This window comes from Hemitrygon akajei, chromosome 1 (genome assembly GCF_048418815.1).
Source record: "Hemitrygon akajei chromosome 1, sHemAka1.3, whole genome shotgun sequence".
Taxonomy (NCBI): Eukaryota; Metazoa; Chordata; class Chondrichthyes; order Myliobatiformes; family Dasyatidae; genus Hemitrygon; species Hemitrygon akajei.
Genome location: NC_133124.1, coordinates 189,101,885 through 189,122,716, shown reverse-complemented (window position 1 = coordinate 189,122,716; position 20,832 = coordinate 189,101,885). Strand labels below are relative to the sequence as shown.

General features: G+C 42.9%; 2 protein-coding genes across 2 annotated transcripts in view; both read right to left on the bottom strand.

Annotated features, from left to right (window-relative positions):
- rnf122 (ring finger protein 122) overlaps positions 1-2,527 on the bottom strand; it is a 35,811-nt gene extending 33,284 nt beyond the window's left edge. The window contains exon 1 of the mRNA XM_073057131.1: positions 2,379-2,527. Within this exon, the coding sequence (XP_072913232.1) occupies positions 2,379-2,394 (16 nt within the window). The 5' untranslated portion in view covers positions 2,395-2,527. The remainder of the gene's footprint in view (positions 1-2,378) is intronic.
- Positions 2,528-2,694: 167 nt separating this feature from the next.
- On the bottom strand, positions 2,695-20,480 carry LOC140733575 (gamma-glutamyl hydrolase). The gene is made up of 9 exons (XM_073057111.1): positions 20,270-20,480; positions 15,986-16,100; positions 15,084-15,134; positions 13,802-13,886; positions 12,846-12,984; positions 8,248-8,354; positions 7,695-7,788; positions 5,979-6,116; positions 2,695-4,241 (listed from the first exon to the last, which is right to left on the bottom strand). Exons 1-9 carry the CDS (start codon positions 20,361-20,363, stop codon positions 4,126-4,128), a joined length of 939 nt encoding a protein of 312 aa, XP_072913212.1. The 5' UTR covers positions 20,364-20,480; the 3' UTR covers positions 2,695-4,125.
- Between the last annotated feature and the right edge of the window lie 352 nt (positions 20,481-20,832).

Sequence of the window (20,832 nt, the reverse complement as noted above, 5' to 3'; positions counted from 1 at the left end):
ATGTCAGGGGTAGTTTTGTACACAGAGGATGGTGGGTGTGTGGAATGCACTGCCAAAGGCAGATACAATAGGGTACAATAAGAGACTCTTAGATAGGTACATGGAGCTTAGAAAGGTAGAGGGCTATGCAGTAGGGAAATTCTAGGTAGTTTCTCCAGTAGGCTACATGGTGGGCTCAACATTGTGGGCCGAAGGGCCTATAATGTGCTGTAGATTTCTATGTTCTATGTTTATGAAACTCTGGTTAGGCTTCATCTGGAGTGCTGTATACAGTTCTGGTTGCCCCTTATAGGAAGGATGAGGAGGCTTTGGAGAGGGTGCAGGACAGATTACGGGGGGGGGGGGTGCTGCCCATTTGGAGGACAGGTTGGACAAGCAGTGGCATATTCTCTGGAGTGATGGGGGCCGATGGGAAGGGGGGGCACAGATAGAGAGGGCACCCAGCATCTTTCTTTCCAGGATTGAAATGTCTAGTATTAAAGGAATTGGGTTTAAGGTGAAAGGAGATGAGTGAGGCAAGTTTTTAAAAATTAAAATACAGAGAATGGTGGGTGCTTGGAATTCACTGCTGGGGTGATGGTGGTTGATAGGAGTAATTCAGAGAGTAACACAGAAAAGGGATTGGCATGGCCTAATGTGAGGAAGAGGGATTAATCGGAAGTCATTGGTTTCAGCACGATATGGTGGGCCTAAGTGCCTGTCCTCATCAACCTTCCATGTCAACGCATTCTCTACTGGGTGGCAGTAGATGCCAGTGCAATTGGCCCTCAGACCATGTGTTAGGAGAAAATAATCTTCCAGGATTCTTGTTTGTAATTTATTATCCCTGACTAAAAATGATAGTTGCAAAGACTGGATCGGGCCTCCTGTATTCCATGGCCAAACAGCACCCGAGTATTGGAGAACAAAACCCAGTGACTGAGGAAAACAAAACTAGCAACACGGTTAGCTGCAGATTTGCTACTTTCAAGTGTTTAGTTTAGAGACAGTTCAGAATTAGAATCATCAGATCGTGAAGTTTGTTAACTTAGTGGCAGCAGTACAATGCAATATATAATAATAGAGAAAAATGTGAATTACAGTAAATATATTTATTTATAATAGTAAAATTAAATAAGTAGAGAAAAAAATTAAAAAGTGAGATAGTGTTCATGGGTTCAATGTCCATTCAGAAATCAGATGGCGGAGGGGAAGAAGCTGTTCCTGAATCACTGAGTCTTCAGGCTTCTGTACCTCCTTCCTGATGGTAGCAATGAGAACAAGGCATGACCTGGGTGATGGGTGTCCTTAATGATGGACGCCATCTTTTGGAGGCATCACTACTTGAAGATGTCCTGGATGCTTGGAGGCTGGTGCCCATGATGGAGCTGACTGAGTTTATTTCCTGTAGCTTATTTCCATCCTGTGCAGTAGCCACCCTTCCATACTAGATGGTGACACAGCTAGTTAGAATGCTCTTCATGGTACATCTGTAGAAATTTGAGTGTTTTTTGGTGACATTCCCAATCTCCTCAAACTCCTAATGAAATATCGCCACTGTCGAGCCTTCTTTGAAGCTGCATCGGTATGTTGGGCCCAGGATAGATCGCCAGAGATGTTGACATGCAGGAACTCAAAATTGCTCACTCTTTCCACTTCTGAACCCTCTATGGAGGACTGGTGTGTGTTCCCTTATCTTACCCTTTCTAAAGTCCACATTAATTAATTATGTGGGCTGTCATGTTATAGTTCTGCAAGGCGATGGCGGGACTGCACGTGGAATACTGTGTGTGGCTCCTGCCAACAGTCTGGAGAGGGTGCAGAAAGATTCAAAAAGATGCTATTGAGACCACAGGGCTTGAACTACAAGGAGAGATTGGATAACTGGAGCGAAGGAAACCTATATAAACATGAGGGGAGTAGGTTTCCTTCCCCAAAGTAGAGAAATCTGAAAGTAGAAGGCATGCCCTCATTATGAGTACGAACTCCTAAATCCAATGTTCATTTTGCTTCCTTTCTACTTAATTTATTCTTAAGCACTGACACAGACCTTTACTTTAACCACAAGCTCCGGTAGTGCAATCTACGGTTTCGTAAACACAACCCACAAAATGTCCTTCTCTTGCTAGAGTTCCTCAAAATCATTTGAGCTCAGCAAGGAATCAGCTCCTAACCTCTGGGCCAACAAACAAGAATAGTCGGTGGAAAATAGAAGAGGAAAAACTCTCCTTTCTTTCTCAGGCAGAGCAACCCAGAAGACACAAGTTCAATCCTAATATTCACTTGCATTTACAAAATAAGCAAATCAGTGCAGCCTGGTGAACCATCTTCTACCTCCATGACAGAAAAACATCCATGGTCAGGTATCTCACCTCTAATAAGTATCAGAAGGTACTTACTCAAAAGAACCTCCATGCTGCTTCCCAATTCTGCCTACTTGAAACTCAAACATTTGCCAAGAAGTTCTGGTACTGAAGATGTTGGTGAGGCATAACTGTGTGTGCATTTCTGGTCACCTACCTACAGGAAAGATATCAACAAGTTTGAAAGAGTACGGAGAAAATTTACAAGGACATTGCTGGGACTTGAGGACCTGAATTATACCTGATGTGCGTTTGCAATATCAGAACCCAAGTGCGGAGGAAAGACAGACTTCAATGTAGAGATGACGACCACAGTTTATTCATAATAATTCCAACACAGTGAGACATTACATTCTGAAAAGTAGGACCTTTAATTGGCGCTGATGAGGCAGCCGCTTAAATAATACAAGTAACACAGAATCCCCGAGCCGATCAAAATGAACTTAACAAGCTTAAACAGAAAGCACTAGGAGACCACTTTCCAGAGTTGCTGGATAAAAACACAAGGAAATCTAAATGATAATGACTCATTAAACAACAATTAACCAATCCAGGTGCTCTTAAAAACCTCGGAGGCCAACGTTCTCCAGCTCACCGCACAAGCCCGAAGAGCTCATTACAAGGTTGAATAGGTTAGGACTTTATTCTCTGGGAGTGTAGGAGAATGAGGGAAGAATTATACAAGATTATGAGGGGTATAAATAGGGTAAAGGCAGGCAGGCTTTTTTCCAGTGAGGTTGGGTGAGACTAGAACTAGAGGCCATGGGTTAAGGGTGAAAGGTGAAATGTGAAATACATAAGGGGAACATGAGGGGGATGTTCTTCATTCCGAGGGTGGTGAGACTGTGCAATGAAGTGGTGGATGTGGGTTTAATTTCAACAATTAAGAGAAATTTGGATAAGTTCATGGACGGGAGGGGTATAGAGAGCTATAGTTCAGGTGCAGGTCGAGGGAATTAAGCGAAATAGTTTGGCACAGAGTAGATGGGCTGAAGGAACTCCTATTCTCTTTAATCAGAACACAACAGCACACAAAGAAGAAATATTGGAAGAGAATATCCTAATATTTTTATTTTATGTGTGCTCAAAGTTTTTCAGTCTGTTACTGCACTACATGTGAACTCTTATTGGTACTGCTGCTTGGAATCTGTTATCAACCAGTCAGGAATAAGGTTTCCTTTCCCACCGCTCTAAGCTGATTTGTATTTGTCTGTCTCTGCTGTCACCTTCACTCTCTCCTCCCTCACTCTGTCCGCCCGTTTTTAATTTTGCTTCGGTGCTACTGTCGTTTTGGTAGAATTGAAATTTGAAATCTGTCCTGTGGGTTGCTTGGATTTCCAGCATCTGCAGATTTTCTCTTGTTTGTGATTTTAAAAAAAGAACATCAGTTTGGCTGTGGTCCTTCATCAAACCAGAACGTTACCTAAAATGAACTAACATCACACCATTCTGTGGTTGCACTGGGATGCAGTACCAGTGAATTAACAGCTAAAGCATCCAACCTGTGGAATAAATATTCATTGAAGTAATTACATCAACATACAAATAATGTGGACAGAACAAAATAGAGGGGAAATTATGGAGTAGGTTTTAGGAACAGCAAACTCCAACTTCTGCATATTGTATTAATAGTGCACGTAGATTTACACAAGTTCAGGGCCGGAATCTATAAGTGATGATCATATTCATTCCAAGCAGATAAGCTTGACAGTCAGGTGTTTATAATGCGGATTTTGCTAAAGAAAAATGTTATCACAGTAACTGGTACCACCTTTGTATTTGCTTAGAAGAAATAAACTTGGATATAGCTGGATGCAGGTACATAACGTGGATTGTAGTTATAGATCAGAGAGGCGCTCTCTTCTTCTGGGCTTGGGAAATAATGCAAGTTCTTCCGGGCTGTGAAAGAATTTTTTGTAGTCAGCGGCAAGTAAATCAGGAAGGTGATTTATCAAAATAGTGGTCTTTGACCTCAGGAACGGGTTCACAATGAACAACGGGAGAAGTGGTGTCTTCAGCATGTGACTGGTGTTATGACCATCATCCTCATTCCAGAGAGCAGCAGGAATAATGACAGACTCAGCTGAAACAGTGATCAATCCTCAGAAAACGTGCCCTCCCAGTGAACTCGGGCTTCTCTTTGCACCAGAGAAAGCAAACGCAAGTACAGGAAGTAAATGGGGAATTTATACTGAGATCTGAGAAGAGAACCGTAGTAACAGAGAGCTCAAATCCAATACCTCAATCTAATTTTCATGTGCTCGCCAGCAGGGCCTTTAGCTGTGTTATAATCATTGTGAAGGAGAATGGTGTTTTCTGCAAAAATCTACACCAGCACATTAACAAAGGTCACTGGATAGCGTTCAAGAACAAAGCACGGTATGATGGTTCTTCCTTCAGGAGAAGCTGGGAGGTGATGGGTGGAAGAGGCGACAGAAGCTGATTGAAGAGAGCAGTGGGCCATGGGGTAAAAGGAAGGAAGTGGGGCACCGGAGGAAGGCGATTGGCCGGGGTGAGAGGGCCACCATTATGAGGGAGAACAAAGGTGAGGAGTTGGTGGAAAGCGGAAGGAAGCAGTTACTGGAAGCTAGAGAAATCAATATTGATGCCACCAGGTCGGAATGTGAGGTGTTACTCCTTGAGTCTGTATCTGGCCTTATCGTGGCAGTGAAGGAGGCCCTAGACATGCAGGTTGGTGTGGGAATGGGGAGTGGCCACCAAGGGGCAGTTGCAGCAGATGCTGGACAACTAGATTCCCTGTTCTTCTCCAGCCCTCTTCCACCCGTCACTTCCTTACCTCTCTTGCATCATGCCCTTCCAATACCTTCCTCTCTCTCCTGGATGCACCCATCTCCTGCCAACTTATGCTCCCCCCACCCACCCCTCAGACCTTTTTTTATTCTGGCTTCTGCCCCTTTCCTTTCCGGTGCTCGAATGCCGACTGCTGACATTCTTCCGCAGTCTGGCCTGCTGAGCTCCTCCACCGTTTTGTGTGAGCTTCTCAATGTCTCCAGCACCTGCAGAATCCCTTGGTGTCACCCCAATTAACCTCCGCTAAATGGGAATGGAGGAAACAATAAGCCTGGGACTATCCTGGTAGAGGTGCAACACTCCCAGCACCAGCTGACCTCTAGGAAGCACCAACATTCGAGCTGCCTCACAGTCAGTTCCGTTACTTGAACCGAAGTAGGAGAACCGGACATGCTGCTCGTGACATCAGTGTAGGAGATACGATTCTCTCCACATTAAACACTTATGTGAGGATCTAATTCTTCCGGTTTTCACTTCCAGATTATTTGTCAATGTACAAAAAAGAAAAGTAAGTTTTTAAAGATCTAATTTTAAAGAGATACAGCATGGTGATAGGCCCTTGATGCCTTAGTATGTCCATGTGACCAAGTAACCTGCGTCTTTGGAAAGTGGAAGGAGACCAGAGTACCCACGTGGTCATGGGGAGAACATAGTAGCTCAACAGAGACAGTGGTGGGAACTGAACCCAGGTTGCTGATGCTGTAATAACATCACGCTAGCCATTATACCACCGTGTCGCCTGCCGCCCCTCCCCGCCAAACTGAAATTCTATTTTCGGATATGGTGACCTGCTCCCCTTCACGCTCTTGGCTGTCAACACTGTACCTTCATTTACGAAAAAATCAGCGAGGAGAAAGGAGAGTTGAACCGCATGTGGAGAGTGCGGGAAAGCCATATCCGGCTGCCACTGGAACCGACTTACTTCTGGATGCCACTGGACCCCGTAGAAAGGATAACGGATCCCTGGAGTGATGGACGAATGAAAAATCTTCATTAGGAACCTAAGTGAAAATAGCCAGGTTTACCATCCATTCATCCTGACCTTAAAGCAGATCATCCTGCAATTCTAACAACAACACACACAAAATGCTGGTGGAACACAGCAGGCCAGGCAGCATCTATAGGGAGAAGCGCTTTCGGGCCAAGACCCTTCGTCAGGACTAACCGAAAGGAAAGATAGTAAGAGATTTGGAAGTAGTGGGGGGAGGGGGAAATGATAGGAGAAGACCGGAGGGGGTGGGATGAAGCTAAGAGCTGGAAAGGTGATTGGCGAAAGTGATACAGAGCTGGAGAAGGGAAAGGATCATGGTAAACAAGGTCTAATTACAGAGAGAGGTGTAGCGATTATTCCAATAGAAGTACAGAGAAAAGTCTTGTGGAATATTTTCAGAAAGTCGTTGAGAAGTTCAAGTTCTCTGGCCCACCAAATCCATGCAGAACATCAGGCACCGATTTTTACACCAACCCTACACTAACCCATCAATCTATTTTAGTCTCCCATGGTCCCTTCAACTCCCTCCATCTACTCACTGGAGGGAATTTATAGAGGCTACTTAACCCACTGACCTTCACATCTTTAGGATTCGGGAGGAAACAACAGCACACAAAAGTAACTCACACAGACACAAAAAAAATGTACAAAAATTCACAAAAAGCCCAACCCAATTTTTCACAAAAAGATCCCATTGAGCTTGATCCAACTACATCAGTAACATGCACCAGTTTCCTTATCCTGTGTATCTATCTGGCTTTTATATTACTTTTATCTTGATTGTTCACTTCAAATGCTTCTTACATTAAGAGGTTCTTGGAAAAGAATATTCTACTCAATTCCTTATCTCTGAGGTTTCTAAATTTGCTTATCCCTGGGGGTATGGAAGACTCCTCTGGTACAGGAGAGCTGGCTGTGTGGGAAGACGTTGCCCACAAAGGAACTGTGAGGGTAAATCCAAAAACGGGAATCCAGCGGAGTCGATATTCAGACGGACAGAGTACAGATACAAATGCCAGAAAGGCTCAGGAAAATTCACTGGCACAATCTGGTCACAAACAGGTGAAAACACAGGACTGAAATACACTGAGCAATAAACAGAGAGGCAGATGATAGGTGGAGCACAATCAGACTCCGGTGGCAGCAATACAGGTAATAATGAGAAACAGGTGAGAGACGGAGTACTCAGTAATACAGGGGCCGGAGTGGAGCAGGAGCGGGAACAGGACCATGAAAACACACAAGAGCACGTGGCAATACAAAACCACAGACTGATGGCTAGGGAGAAACACACAAAAAGACAGAGTTCAACTGGAGGTACTAACAGGTCTGCAAGTTCTACAAAAAATGCTTCTCAACCTGTTATTTCTACAGTGAGGGTTGATAAGGTACATGGAAGAATGGTGAAAAATACACACCGACTTTCTCTGAACAATTCTTAAATGATTTTTATATTTCAAGGATGACTAAGGCAGATAAGGAAATTGTACTGAACAACCATTTACCCTCTTACTTTCATTCTACAATAGCAATCACTTCATTCGCCTTACCCTCCATCGTTGACACAAATTGAATGCCCTTCCTATCGGTATTCGTGGTCAGGATTGTAAAGAATTTATTTAGCTTCTCATTATCCTGAAAGGCCTGTGAAAAAGCAGAAACAATCGTACACAGAAAGCAAATACATGCTCGCTACAAGAGAGGAAGGTGAGCACCATTCTGGATGGATACATTTAGATAAGTGAATTGATTTTACATGCCAGTGACTATTGTTTGAAAAAGAGTAACTTACTTAATCTAATTAAGTGACTGATGTAAGAGATTACAGTATCTTCCTCATTCCCTCAACTGGTTCTTCATCCCTCTTCCCCCATTTAAATTTGCCAGAGTCGGCAACAATGCTGGTGTTTAACATGTCTGAGTGCAGTGGGTGCATACGATGAGTCACACCGCAATGTAGTTACACCGATTAAGTTATATTGCATCAACCTACAGTGTCAAGCCGGTCCCTACGTTAGCTTTTCACAGAATTCCTTGTGCTCTGCACAGTACCTGCTGACTGCACAGGGCGTAGAAACATACCAGACTTTAGTCAAACTTTACCTGCACGGAAAGGGAAAAATGATGGAAGTTTGCAGCCAGAGGCTCAGTGGACAATGCTCTGTAAACATCGGGTGGAAAGTTCTGAAACATTTTGCTAGATGCAGCAGCTGGGAAGAAAGAAATGGTGCTGAGGTGAGTTGATGAATGAAGTTCAGAACACAAAGTTCAAAGTAAAATTGAGTAGACTCCTTCCATTTAAGCAAGATTGCTCTTCTTGCTAAAAGAAAGGTAAAAACTAAAACCTGTAGGTTAGGAGTATTTAAAGTTATATCTTCATTTGCAATAATACCAAACAAGGCAGTAAGGGGATTTGGGTCAAATTGGACCCTAAAAAGTTATGAGAAGGTATGAAATACTTCCCGCCAAAACTTTTCAATTGTAGGGCAAAACCAAAACATATGAATTAAAGAGGCATCAGCAGAGTTGCATTTATTACAAAGTGGAGAAACATTCGGGTAAAAACTGGACAGCTTCTGTTTAGAAATGTAAGCTCTATGAACCACTTTAAATTGTAGAAGAGAATGACGAGCACAGAAAGGTGATTTATTAACCCATTTAAGAATTTTATTCCATCTATCATCAGAAATCTGACAATTTAGGTCATCCTCCCAAGCTTTTTTTATTTTATCTAAAAAGTCTTGTCTAGAATCAATCAACAAGTTATAGATAACAGTAATAGAACCAGTAACAAAAGGTTTTAAATTTAAAAGATCGTCCAGTAAATTTTTATCAGGACCTATAGGAAAAGTAGCTAATTGGAAATGTAGAAAATCTCTAATTTGAAGGTATCTGTAAAAATGTGTTTTTGGGAGTGCAAATTTATTTGACAATTGGTCAAATGAAGCAAGAGGAGGAGTCTACCCCTCCTACACATCTTCAATGGCTATGTGATATTATGTCTTATTTAAATTTAGAAAAGATCCGCTGCTCAGTCTTAAATTTGAAACAATCTTTTTATGATATTTGGGGACTTTTCCTAAATTACTTTTCCAATTTATAAAGTTTAACAGTGCACAGACTTTTATGTATATTTTTATCTTCTCTTCTTAAGTGAATATGTCTTTTTTTCTAATTATCCATTGTCATCCATCAGCTTTTTTCTTTGGTAGTTGGTAGGGGGTTGACTTTTTTTATATAAAAAATTTATTTTATGATGTATGACTTATCTTTAAATTTTTGATTACAGAGTATATACCTTTATGTGTTATGCTATAACATTTTGATCAATTTTATTACAATATATGAATGTACACAAGTTATGTTGAGATGTATCTATGTGTTGCACTCTGTAAATCTTGTTTTTTTCTTCTGAATAAAAATATTGTAAAAAGAAAGTAAAATTGAGTATCGAAGAACATATTTGTTACCATGTACCACCTTGAGATTCATGTTCTGCAGGCATTTACAGGAAAATACAACAGAACTTTATGAAAAACTGAACAGATACAGACTGAACAATCTGCAAAGAAGACAGATTGTGCGAATAGAAATAACACTGATAACAAGTCGTAAAGTGTCCTTGAAAGTGAGTGTGTTGATTGTAGCATCAGTTCAGATTTGTGGCGAATGAAGTTATCCACACTGGTTCAAGAGCCTGATGGTTGTTGGGTAATAATTGTTCCTGAGCCTGGTGGTGTGAGACCCAAGACCTGTGTAACTCATACCCGATGGTAGTGGTGAGGAGAGGACGTGGCCTGAATGGTAGGGGGTCTTTGAGGATGGGTGCTGCCTTCTTGTGTAAATGTGCTTGGTGGCGAGGAGGACTTCACCTGTGATGGACTGGGCTGTATCCACCACTTTCTGTAGTTTTTCCTTGTGTTTCATACAAGGAAGTGATGCAACCAGTTAGGATACTTTCCACTGGGCTTCTATACATAGAAGTGTCAAAACTTTTGGTGACATCAATGCAAACTTCTAAGAAAGTAGAGACACTGTTGTGCCTTCTTTGTGAGGGTATTTACATGTTGGTCCCAGGACCCCGGACAGATCCTCTGAAATGAGGATTTTAGAGTTACTGACTCTCTCCACCTCCAATACCCTTAACTTAGTTCTCACTCATGCTCCACCTTCCCACATCACTCCATCATCTGGCCTTCATTACCTTTACCTATCACCCCACCCTTCCCTTTTCCATCTGCCAATCATTCCTCTTCACTGAGTAAAATTGGTATATACATGTCACTACATACAACCCCAAGATTCTTTTCCTGCGCACATACTTAGCAAATCTATAGAACAGTAACTGTAAACAGGATCTGTAAACTGGAAACATCAGAAACTGTAAACTGTAAACAAACTAAGCAAATGAAGATAATAAATAACGAGCATGAAATAACAAGATAAATGATTTTTAAATAAGTGTAGTTATCCCTTTTTTTTTTTCCAGAGTCTGATGGTTGAAGGGTAATAACTGTTCTTGAGCTTGGTGGTGTGAGTTCACCTATTGCATTGCCAGATCTTGACCCACCCCTCCCTTCACTTTTCCATACTAGCTGTCTTCCGTCTACCTTTCAGTCCCGATGAAGGGTCCTGAATTGAAATACTGACTGTCTATTTCACTCCACAAATGCTGACTGGCCGCTGAGTTCTTCCAGCAATTTGTCATTTGCTTACAAGATAACCCACGTGCAATCCAATGAACTACTTCCAATACATTAACTATCTTACTTAAAGAAGGAGGTCAACCATTGATTGTTTTGTGAGCAAATTTAGGAAGTCCACATTTGTATTAATTACAGAAAGTTGAGGACAAAGCACCATTCCTGAGGCACATCAACTGGCCAACCAGATAAAGGCCGATACACGATTACTCTTCAGCCAGCCAATTAAAACCAACGTTACCTCCTACACCATGAGTATTTATCTTCCACAATAACATGTGAAGTGGCACTTTATCAATGCCTTCGGAAATCTAAGCCCTTGCCTTCCGTCTCACAATAACCTTGTGCATGGGATGGTGGGGTGCTTTGGGGTTCTGTTGTTGCAATCATTCATTCTTTGGGGTTTCTTGTTCCATATATGTCTCTGTGAAGAGTAAGAATTTCAAGTTGTATTCTGTATACATTCTCTGATATTAAATTGAACCATTGAACTTTGCCTGGTTACTTTGGTATGTTTTCTAAGGGCCCTGATATAATGTCATTTTTAATAGAATCTAACATTATTAAACTAAACGGCCTGAAACTTCCTGCCTTCTGTCTCTCTCCTGTTCTCAATAAATTGAGTTACATTTGCAATAAATATAGAATCTTCACAAAATCTAGCCAATTTTGGAAAAGTAGAACCTCCCCCACCAACTAAGGCTCATCTCCAAACTTGTTCAGCTGTAGTTCCACCATTTCTTTTGTAACATTTTCTGTGTGACTGTAGTCTTTTTTGAGATGGTTCCCCTCTTTCAATTCCTCGCTTACGGCTGCTTCTGGGAAGTTAGTTGGGTCATCTACATTAACCCTGATGCAAAATACACATGACCTCATGGGCACCTCCCTTTATTTTGTATTATTGATCACTAGACTTTTCCAACAGGACTGGCAGACCGTCAACACTTTTTGCATTCTTACTGTGATTCTTGCACATGGAGTACAATGTTGGTAAATGCCAGGTCATCCACTTTGGAAGCAAAATAGAAGATTAGATTGTTACTTAATTGGTAAAAGATTGTGGCATGCTGCTGTGCAGAAGGACTTGTGAGAGCTTGTACATGAATCACAAAAGGATGGTTTGCAGGTGCAGCAGGCTGTCAAGAAGGCAAATGGAATGTTTCCCTTCATTGCTAGAGGGATTGAATTCAAGAGCAGGGAGGTTATGCTGCAACTGTACAGGCACCTGGAGTACTGTGTGCAGTTCTGGTCTCCTTACTTGAGGAAGGATATACTGGGATTTGGAGGTGGTGCAGAGGAGGTTCACCAGGTTGATTCCAGAGATGAAGGGGTTAACCTATGAGGAGAGATTGAGTCGCCTGGGACTGTACTTGCTGGAATTCGGAAGATCGTATAGAAACATATAAATTATGAAAGGGATAGATAAGATAGGGGTAGGAAAGTTGTTTCCACTGATAGGTGAGACTAGAACTTGGGGACATAGCCTCAAGATTCCAGGAATAGATTTAGGATGGAGATGAGGAGGAACTGCTTTTCCCAGAGAGTGGTGAATCTGTGGAATTCTCTGCCCAATGAAGCCGTGGAGTCCACTTCAGTAAATATATTTAAGATAAAGTTGGGTAGATTTTTGCATAGCAGGGGAATTAAGGGTTATGGGGAAAAGGCAGGTAGGTGGAGATGAGTCCATGGCCAGATCAGCCATGATCTTATTGAATTGCAGAGCAAGCTCAACAGCTCCTATTTCTTATGTTCTTATGGTTTACATTTTTGACTGGCTTTATTTGGCAAATGATTGAAAGACTGTTGACCTGTTTATGCATTGTATTCTTTTTTAAGTTTGATTTTAGCATTAGTGTGACCTGCTCTCTTGCTGTTTGGATTAAAGTGACGCTGCACGGGAGTTTTGTTTACAGTGTTAACCTGTCCAAACTTGTACTGCAGCACAGTCCGACTGCATTCCTTTTACAGTCACAATACTTTGTCACAAAGCGTTCTTACCATTGGTCAGATTAAGTGGGAGTGAAATGTTCTCACTGTCAGTGTGTATTAGTAAGTTCTTTCCAGCAGTCAACATGGCCAGGAGCTGTAGACCCAAACAGGTTCCCCATATAGGAAAATAATCACCACTATCAAAGGCCTGTAGAAACAACAGAGAAATGGGATGAAACTCAGAAGAATGAATTTAATAATCATGGGTTGCAAGCAATAATCCATACCTGTTAAAATTCTAAAGTAACAAGGCACTTGGTGCATCAATCCATACCAATGACTCTGACAAAGCTTGTGAGATCCCCATGATGGACCTCACATTCATTTTAGAAATCTGAGATCAGTAGCAATAGGCAAGAGAGAATCGAACTTGCAGATGTGTCAAAATTTCGGCCAATTTTGTCTTAATTAATTTCGAACAACTATATGATTACCTCCATGGCCTCCTCCACCGTCATGATGCTCCCCACACTTAGTTTGGAGGAACAACACCTTATACTCCATCTGGGTAGCCTCCAACCTGGTGGCATGAATGTCAATTTCTCAAACTTCCAGTAATGCCTCCCACCCCCCCCTTCACCATTCCCCATCCCCTTTTCCCTCTCTCACCTCACCTCCTTGCTTGCCATCGCCACCTTCTGGTGTTCCTCCCCTCTTTTCTTTTCTCCATGGCCTTCTGTCTCTTTCACCAATCAACTTCCCAGCTCTTTACTTCATCCTTCCCCTTCCCGGTTTCACCTATCACCTTGTGTTCGTCTCTCCCCTTCCCCCCCCCCCCCCGACATTTTAAATCTACTCCTCAGCTTTTTTTCTCCAGTCCTGCCAAAGGGTTTAGGCCTGAAACATCGACTGTACTTTTTCCTAGATGCTGCCTGGCCTGCTGAGCTCCTCCAGCATTTTGCGTGTGTGTTGCTCGGATTTCCAGCATCTGCAGATTTTCTCCTGTACTCGATTACCAAACTTACTTTCATTGCGAGGTCATAGAACATTTTTGCAACTTTAGCAAAATTGGATGTCTTCAAGTTGGCTGCTCCACCAGGTATGAGAATGCTAGGAAGAGGAAATGGATGATAGAATGTTTTCAAGAAGTTCAAAAATTTACTATCAGAGTACATAGATGTCACCACATACAATCCTAAGATTCTTTTTCCTAGGACATCCTTAGCAGTAACTGTAAACAAAATCAATTTATGGAACATTATGCCCATTTTCCTTGTTCCTCCATAGTATTTTAACCCATTCATTCTTGATGTGGTTCATAACATTGACAGCAAACACTGGCACAATTCTTTGTTCAGATGCCAGTGATTTGGGAGCCCTCTGTCTCTTCATTCAGCAGGTTGTGGGTTCAAATTGCACCTTCAGCAGATAATCTTAGCTAACAACCCAGTGCAGTAGTGATGGATATTAAATCAAATCCTTATCTCCTACGTGGACATCAGAGACCCTTACAGTGTGACTCTGGAGAGAAAGCACAGGGGAATGCTCCGGGTGTCAGTCCAACATCAGAGTCAAATTCTCAGTGATATTCCCACAAGGAGTGTTGGGGAAGCGGGGGGAAGTGGGTGTGTAGAATGGGAACATTGAGGTGCGAGAGGAGGAAGGAGGAGGTGCATTTGTTAAACACAAGATGTGTATGATTGCACTGCAGAGGGTGTAGAGGAGATTCGCCAGGATGTTGCCTGGGAAAGGGTAATTATGAGGATGAAGTCGGTCAGCTGCTTTTGGAGTGGCAGAGAGTAAAGGGCCAAACAAAATTTAAAGGTCAGATGATAGAGCGGATGAGAGGAAATATTTCCCCATGGCTCAGATATCTAAACTAGAAGTCACAGGTTTAGCTTAAGGGGCAAGAAGGGTTGAGAGGAAGAACTTATTCACCCAGTAGTTGGAATCTGGAATGCACTCCTAGAGTGTGTGCTGGAAGAGAAGCCCCACAACAAAAATTAGAATCAGCAAGGGACAGAAGCTTCGGTCCAAATGGCATTACACGGATTTAAAATTTGTAACGTATTTGATGGTCAGTGAGTGCCAAAGAACCTGTTCTGTGGATCACTGTAGGTTCAGGTATGAATGTAGGTACATAGTTCAATAAAGACTCAAGATATTTAATTAACTGCAGATAATTCACAGGACTATTAATTACAGCACAGGTAGGATGCAAATCTTACAGCAGGCATGTCTATGTTTAATCAAGTATCAGATTTTGACAGCTCACCAGTTATAAGATTAAATTATTAATTTACATACCCATTGATTGAATAGAATATCCTTTCATACTCTTCATGGGTCAAATTCATCCTGTGTTCAAAATAAGCATGTCAACACCAAAGTTAGTGACATATTTTTCACTCTTTACAAAAGCATCCCTTGTATTTGATTACCTAAATTAAAAACTACTGAACACTTTCTTAATTATGAACCTGGATTGATTTCCTCTTATCCCCAACAATTTTCTCCCCCAATCTTTAAAGTACATACTCTTGCTGGTGTAAACTGCACACTTTAGACAACCTCCTGTCTTTGCTGCAGAAGTTACCTCAGAAAGGAAAATGTTAGCTAGTAGCACTGATCGTATGCATTTTATGATCTCAGGACTTCCGAAAATGCTCACAACCCATGGAGTAAATCCTCCTGAAGGTAATCATTGTTGCCATCTAAATAACTCTGATCAACTTCCTCGTAATTAGCTTCAGGACATTCAAGCAACACCGAGCTAAGAAGGGATACTTGACGATAGATATACACCATTTTGTTCTACCATTGTTCACACATTTAACTCGACAATGGACAGTCCCAAGCCCAGCTGCGAGAGGAGAAGGGTTGGGCAGGTAGCGAGAAACCCCATCTCATGAAAACCCAGAGCTACAGAAACTCCAAAGACTGGGAGAGGAAGGGTCTTTGCCTGGAAGACGTACAAAGTCGTGTGGTGAAAGTGGAGGCCACAGGTCCAATCAACCTTCAGCCCAGGATAGAGAACTCCAGCGAGCTGCTGTCGCCCCAGTAGGGGTGATGGGCTTAAGAAGACGTACACACACTTAAAAAGTAGTTAGACTGAGTAAACTAAAACTGCTCTCATTATGGGATGTGTATCTAACCCACGTGCATTTATCCAATTCAATACCATTTGTTGAGTTGACACTGGAGCGTACCTGATTGGCATCACTCTGCAGCCTGCTGATTCCAGATACTTCACATAAGGTGCAGCAACGTAAGTCTTCCCATATGGATGAAGGACTGGATCATGGGATTCCTGTGCCAATATTCCTATGGAGAATGCAAGTGTAGAGAAAGCTAATAAAACATAGGAATGCAAAGTCATTCAATTTGCCTTCCAGCTTTCCCTCCTCGCTGGAAGGTTTCACTGTTGCATGGTATAGTTATAAAAGTAAGAAGTTCAAAAGTTCATTTATTATCAAAGTATACAACTCTGAAATTCTTCTCCTCCAGACAGCCACGAAACCAAATCAGAAAAGAACGGCAGCCCGATCATTACCCCCCCCCCCCCAAATCCTTCCTCCCAGCACAAAAAAGATGAACAGGCACAATGACCCCCCCAAACCCCCCTGCACACACAAAAAAAAACAAGAAAGTTCAGGCGAAAAACACAGAATATAAAAAACTATAAGACCAAAAAAAAGTCCATAGTAAAAGTCCAACAGCACTTTACCCAAGTATATCACTGTCCAACAATGAAGAACATCCATGGAAGATAATCCCAGAACTACTTTTACTTACTGCTCGTTCAGTATTTTTATTAATGTATACAAGAATATATAACAACTACAGAGTATATATATATATAAATAAGAATTATTTTTAAAAAATTTATTTACTGCTCATAAAATTGATTCAGGTGGACCATCTGAAATGCACTGGCTCTATATTAAGAAATGTGGTAAATGCTAGGAGGATGTAGAGATGCTGGCAAAATGATTCTATGTTTAGAATAGGCAAGTAACATTTTTCAAAAAGGAAAGGAAATGCATTTTTCACCAGTCCTGCTGAAGGGTCTCGGCCTGAAATGTCGACTGTACTCCTTTCCATAGATGCTGCCTGGCCTACTGAGTTCCTCCGTGAGTGTGAGTGTGAGTGTGAGTGTGAGTGTGAGTGTGAGTGTGAGTGTGAGTGTGTGTGTGAGTGTGTGTGTGAGTGTGTGTGTGAGTGTGTGTGTGTGTGTGTAGAGAACCTGGTCATCAGCTGCACGGTGCTCGCAGTGTTCCTGTAAGTGGTGTGGGTGTGCCCCACGCTCAGCTCCTGTGCCGTGATGGTCACGTGGGGCATCTTCCGTTTCATACGGAGATCCAGGTAGAGTCAGGTTGTACAAGTCTTGAGAAAAAGTGGAGACAAAGTATCTGATATCGCCCCAGTTCTGATGGCCACCTTTGTGTTCAGTGCAGCAGGCTGTGTGTTTAGAACAGAAATAGTCAAACAGTGAGAGTCATTACGTGCCAAGGTTCTGTCTTTTCCCAGTGTTGTGAAGGATGAACCCGGCCTCACCGCAGTGCAATACTTTATTCAGTTGTAACTGGCAACACCCAGGGGGGATTTCATTAAAACAATAGAATATTGAAAGGCCCTAGTAGAGTCAATGTGAAGAAGACGTTGCCTATAATGGGGGAGTCTAGGGGACAGCCTCAGAATAGAAGGACGTCACTTTAGAACAGAAATGAGGAGGAATTTCTTTAGCCAGAGGGTGATGAATCTGAGGAATTCATTGCCACAGATGACTTTGGAGGCCAAGTTTCGTGTGTGGGAGCTCATGTCTGATGAATCTTTTGGAGTTTTTCAAAGAGGTAACTATGGGGATAGATGAAGGTAGTGCAGTAGATGAAGTCTACATGGACTTCAGTAAGACTTTAATTAAGTCCCACACGGCAGGCTGATCTGGAAGATTACGGTTCATGGGATTCAGGGGTCAGCTAGTAAGGTGGATTCAAAATTGGCTCGATGATAGAAAGCAGTGGGTGATGGCTGAAGGTTGATTCTCCCACTAGAACCGAGGTAAGGAGGAATTTTTTTAGCCATAGAGTAGTGGCTCTGCCACAGACTGTGGTGGAGGCCAAGTCCGTGGGTATATTTAAAGCTGAAGTTGTTCCCTGGGTACTTTGTAGGATAGTACACAAGATGGAGCTGGCTAGATTTATAACTCTCTGCAGCTTCTTTCAGTCCTGTGCAGTAGCGCCCCCTCCCCATATCAGACAGTGATGCAGCCTGTCAGAATGCTCTCCACGGTACATCTACAGAAGTTTTTGAGTGTATTTGTTGACATGCCAAGTCTCTTCAAACTCCTAATGAAGTATAGTCACTGTCTTGCCTTCTTTATAACTGCTGCTCACTCTCTCCACTTCTGACCCCTCTATGAGGATTGGTATGTGTTCCTTCATCTTATCCTTTCTGAAGTCCACAATCAGCTCTTTTGTCTTACTGACGTTGAGTGCCAGGTTGTTGCTGCGACACCACTCCACTAGTCGGCATATCTCACTCCTGTACACCCTCTCGTCACCATCTGAGATTCTATGCTGATTGTCATCAGTAAGAATAATGAATTTAAGAGTAGGGACATTATGTTGCTGGTATACAAATTGCTGTGAGGCTGTACTTGGAGTACAGTGTATGGTGTTGGACACTGTGTTATATGAATGACGTTGTCAAGCTGGGAAGAGTGCAAAAGAAATTTACGAGGATGCTGCCTTTGACCAGAGGCCTGAGCTGTAGGGAGAGTTGGCCATGCATGACCTTTATTTCTTGGAGCACAGTAGAATTGGGGGTGGCATCTATTCACAAAAATTTATAAAATCACGTAGAGTATGGACAAGATGGACAGTCATAGGCCTTTCTCCAGGTTTGACGAGTCCAAACCTAGTGAGCACAAGGTAAGAGGGGAGATTCAAACAAGACTTGAGAGGTAATTTCTTTACTTAGAGGTTAGTGAGTATCCGGAATGAGCTGCCAGAGGAAGTGGTCAAGGCGGGTATAATTGCACCATTTAAGAGGCATTAGGATGGGTACATGGAAGGGAGTGGCTTTGGAGAGTTATGGGCCAAATGCAGGTATCTGGATTACCAGGGAGAATGCTGTGGTAGGCTTGAACCATTTGAGCGGAAAGGCAACACATAGCAACACACAGAAAACGCTGGAGGAACTCAGCGGGCCAGGTAGCATCTATGGAAAAGAGTAAACGGCCGACATTTCGGGCTGTGACCCTTCATCAGGACTCAAGCCTGCTTCCACGCCATATTATGTAATATTTCTAACCAGAAGCTGGACAGGCAGTTTCAACGTTCTAGAAACAGAGGGACACACAAGGAGGAAAGCAGCATTGTAGCAGAGCTGTGGGTCTCTGCAAAAACCAATGTATCTTCATCGAAGACATCACCTAGGTTGTGTGTAGAGTTGAGAAAGGGGAAGGAAATAGAGAATGCATAGTTAGGAAACTGACATTAAGTTTGCAGGAAACCACTGGGAGGTATTGCTGTTTTTTGCAGACCTATGTGCTCATATCCTGTAACTCACTACCCAACAGGATATATCTGACCAGGAAGACTGGAGCAGGGCAAGATGGCTTAGTACCCCTTCCGAAAGGCAGTTAAGTAGCATATCCCCTAAATGAGATAAAGCGTGGATGCACTGGTAGCAACACAATTGCTATGTTGAATTGAAAGAACTGGGGGCAATGGACATTGGGAGCCTTGATCTTGCTCAGCCTCTCCGTGTGGTTGATGATTCAAGTTCAAGATAATCTTCCCCACCCTTTATTTATGGATACAGCAACGGGCCGGCGTGAGCCTTCTGGCCCAACAAGTCCACGGCGTCCAATTATACCCACGTGACCAATTAGCCACCCGACCCTTACATCATTGGGATGTGGGAGGAGACCCCTGCAGTACAAACTCCTTACAGGCAGTGGAGGGAATTGAACCCGAGTCACTGGCGCAATAAAAGTTTACCTACCGTGCCACTCCTATCCTACCCTCTTAGCCAGTGCAATTACATCTAACTTCTCCACAAATATATATAGTAATTCGGCCTCAGTTCCATCCAGCGGCTCAAAATTACACCTTTGCTTAAAGAAATTTCTCCCCTGCTCAATTCTAAATAACCCATCATGTGACTTCTATGTTTCACAGCGATAGCTGAGGAGTTCCGCAACCAATTAATATATTTGGGATTTTCTTCCGCATTTCTGGGGAGGGGCGAGGGTAACTTGCTTCTACTGGAGTACGAGATCCTCCAGCGATCAACAATAGGGGCAGGAGATGCCTACTGAGTCCAATGGGCAACACGGGAGGTGGCGAGATGCTTACCGATGCCAAGGCATAGATTTGGACTGATGATTTCAATAATTGGAACAAGAAGTGCCACAATTACAAGAATTAAGAGCGGAGAGATGGTGGTAGGGAGATCCCTTTGCATACCCCTCTGCTGGAACTTACCGATGATGGGTCTCTGGTTGACTTTCAGCGCCCGGAGTCCAGCAAGACAGCTGCAGCCGAACGTGAGGAGGAAGAGCGCCCCTGCTTGAGTCATTGTGCGGCTGAGGTAGCGGCGGCGGTCAGCGAGAATCTGGCGATGCACTCAGCCGGGTGTCGGTGTAAAGGCACCAGCTGGGTGCTCCCCGGCATTCCCCCATCAGCGTGACGGCCGCCGACGTCAGAGGGGGCGGTGCTGTAGCGAAATAGCAGCGTGAACCCACCAACGGGGCGGGGTCACCTTCCACCAGCGAAGGGACAGTGGTGGGCGGACAAAAGTGGGGTAGAAGTAAGCTTCCTGCTCACTGTGGTGTGGAGGGTAATGAAAAAGTGGACATTATAGCTAAACAATCACTCAAATTGTCTATAATAGAGGTCCAGCTCCCTCTAAGCAAAGCGGAAGTCAAAAGCATTATAAAAACACGTATTGAGGAGACATGGCAGAAGCATTGGGATGAGAGTGAAACGGGGAGACAACTACAAAATACAAAGGCAAGTCAGATACCAAAGAATATCAGGCGGACAGA

Excerpts from the sequence above, each read along its gene's own strand:
- LOC140733575 (XM_073057111.1), bottom strand. The coding sequence starts at position 20,363 with ATGACTCAAGCAGGGGCGCTCTTCCTCCTCACGTTCGGCTGCAGCTGT. Across the intron at positions 8,355-12,845 it reads CCCACTTAATCTGACCAATG|CTGCTGCATCTAGCAAAATG; the intron begins GTAAGAACGCTT and ends CTTTCTTCCCAG. Across the intron at positions 4,242-5,978 it reads TGATTTTTTCGTAAATGAAG|CCCGGAAGAACTTGCATTAT; the intron begins GTACAGTGTTGA and ends ATTCTTTCACAG.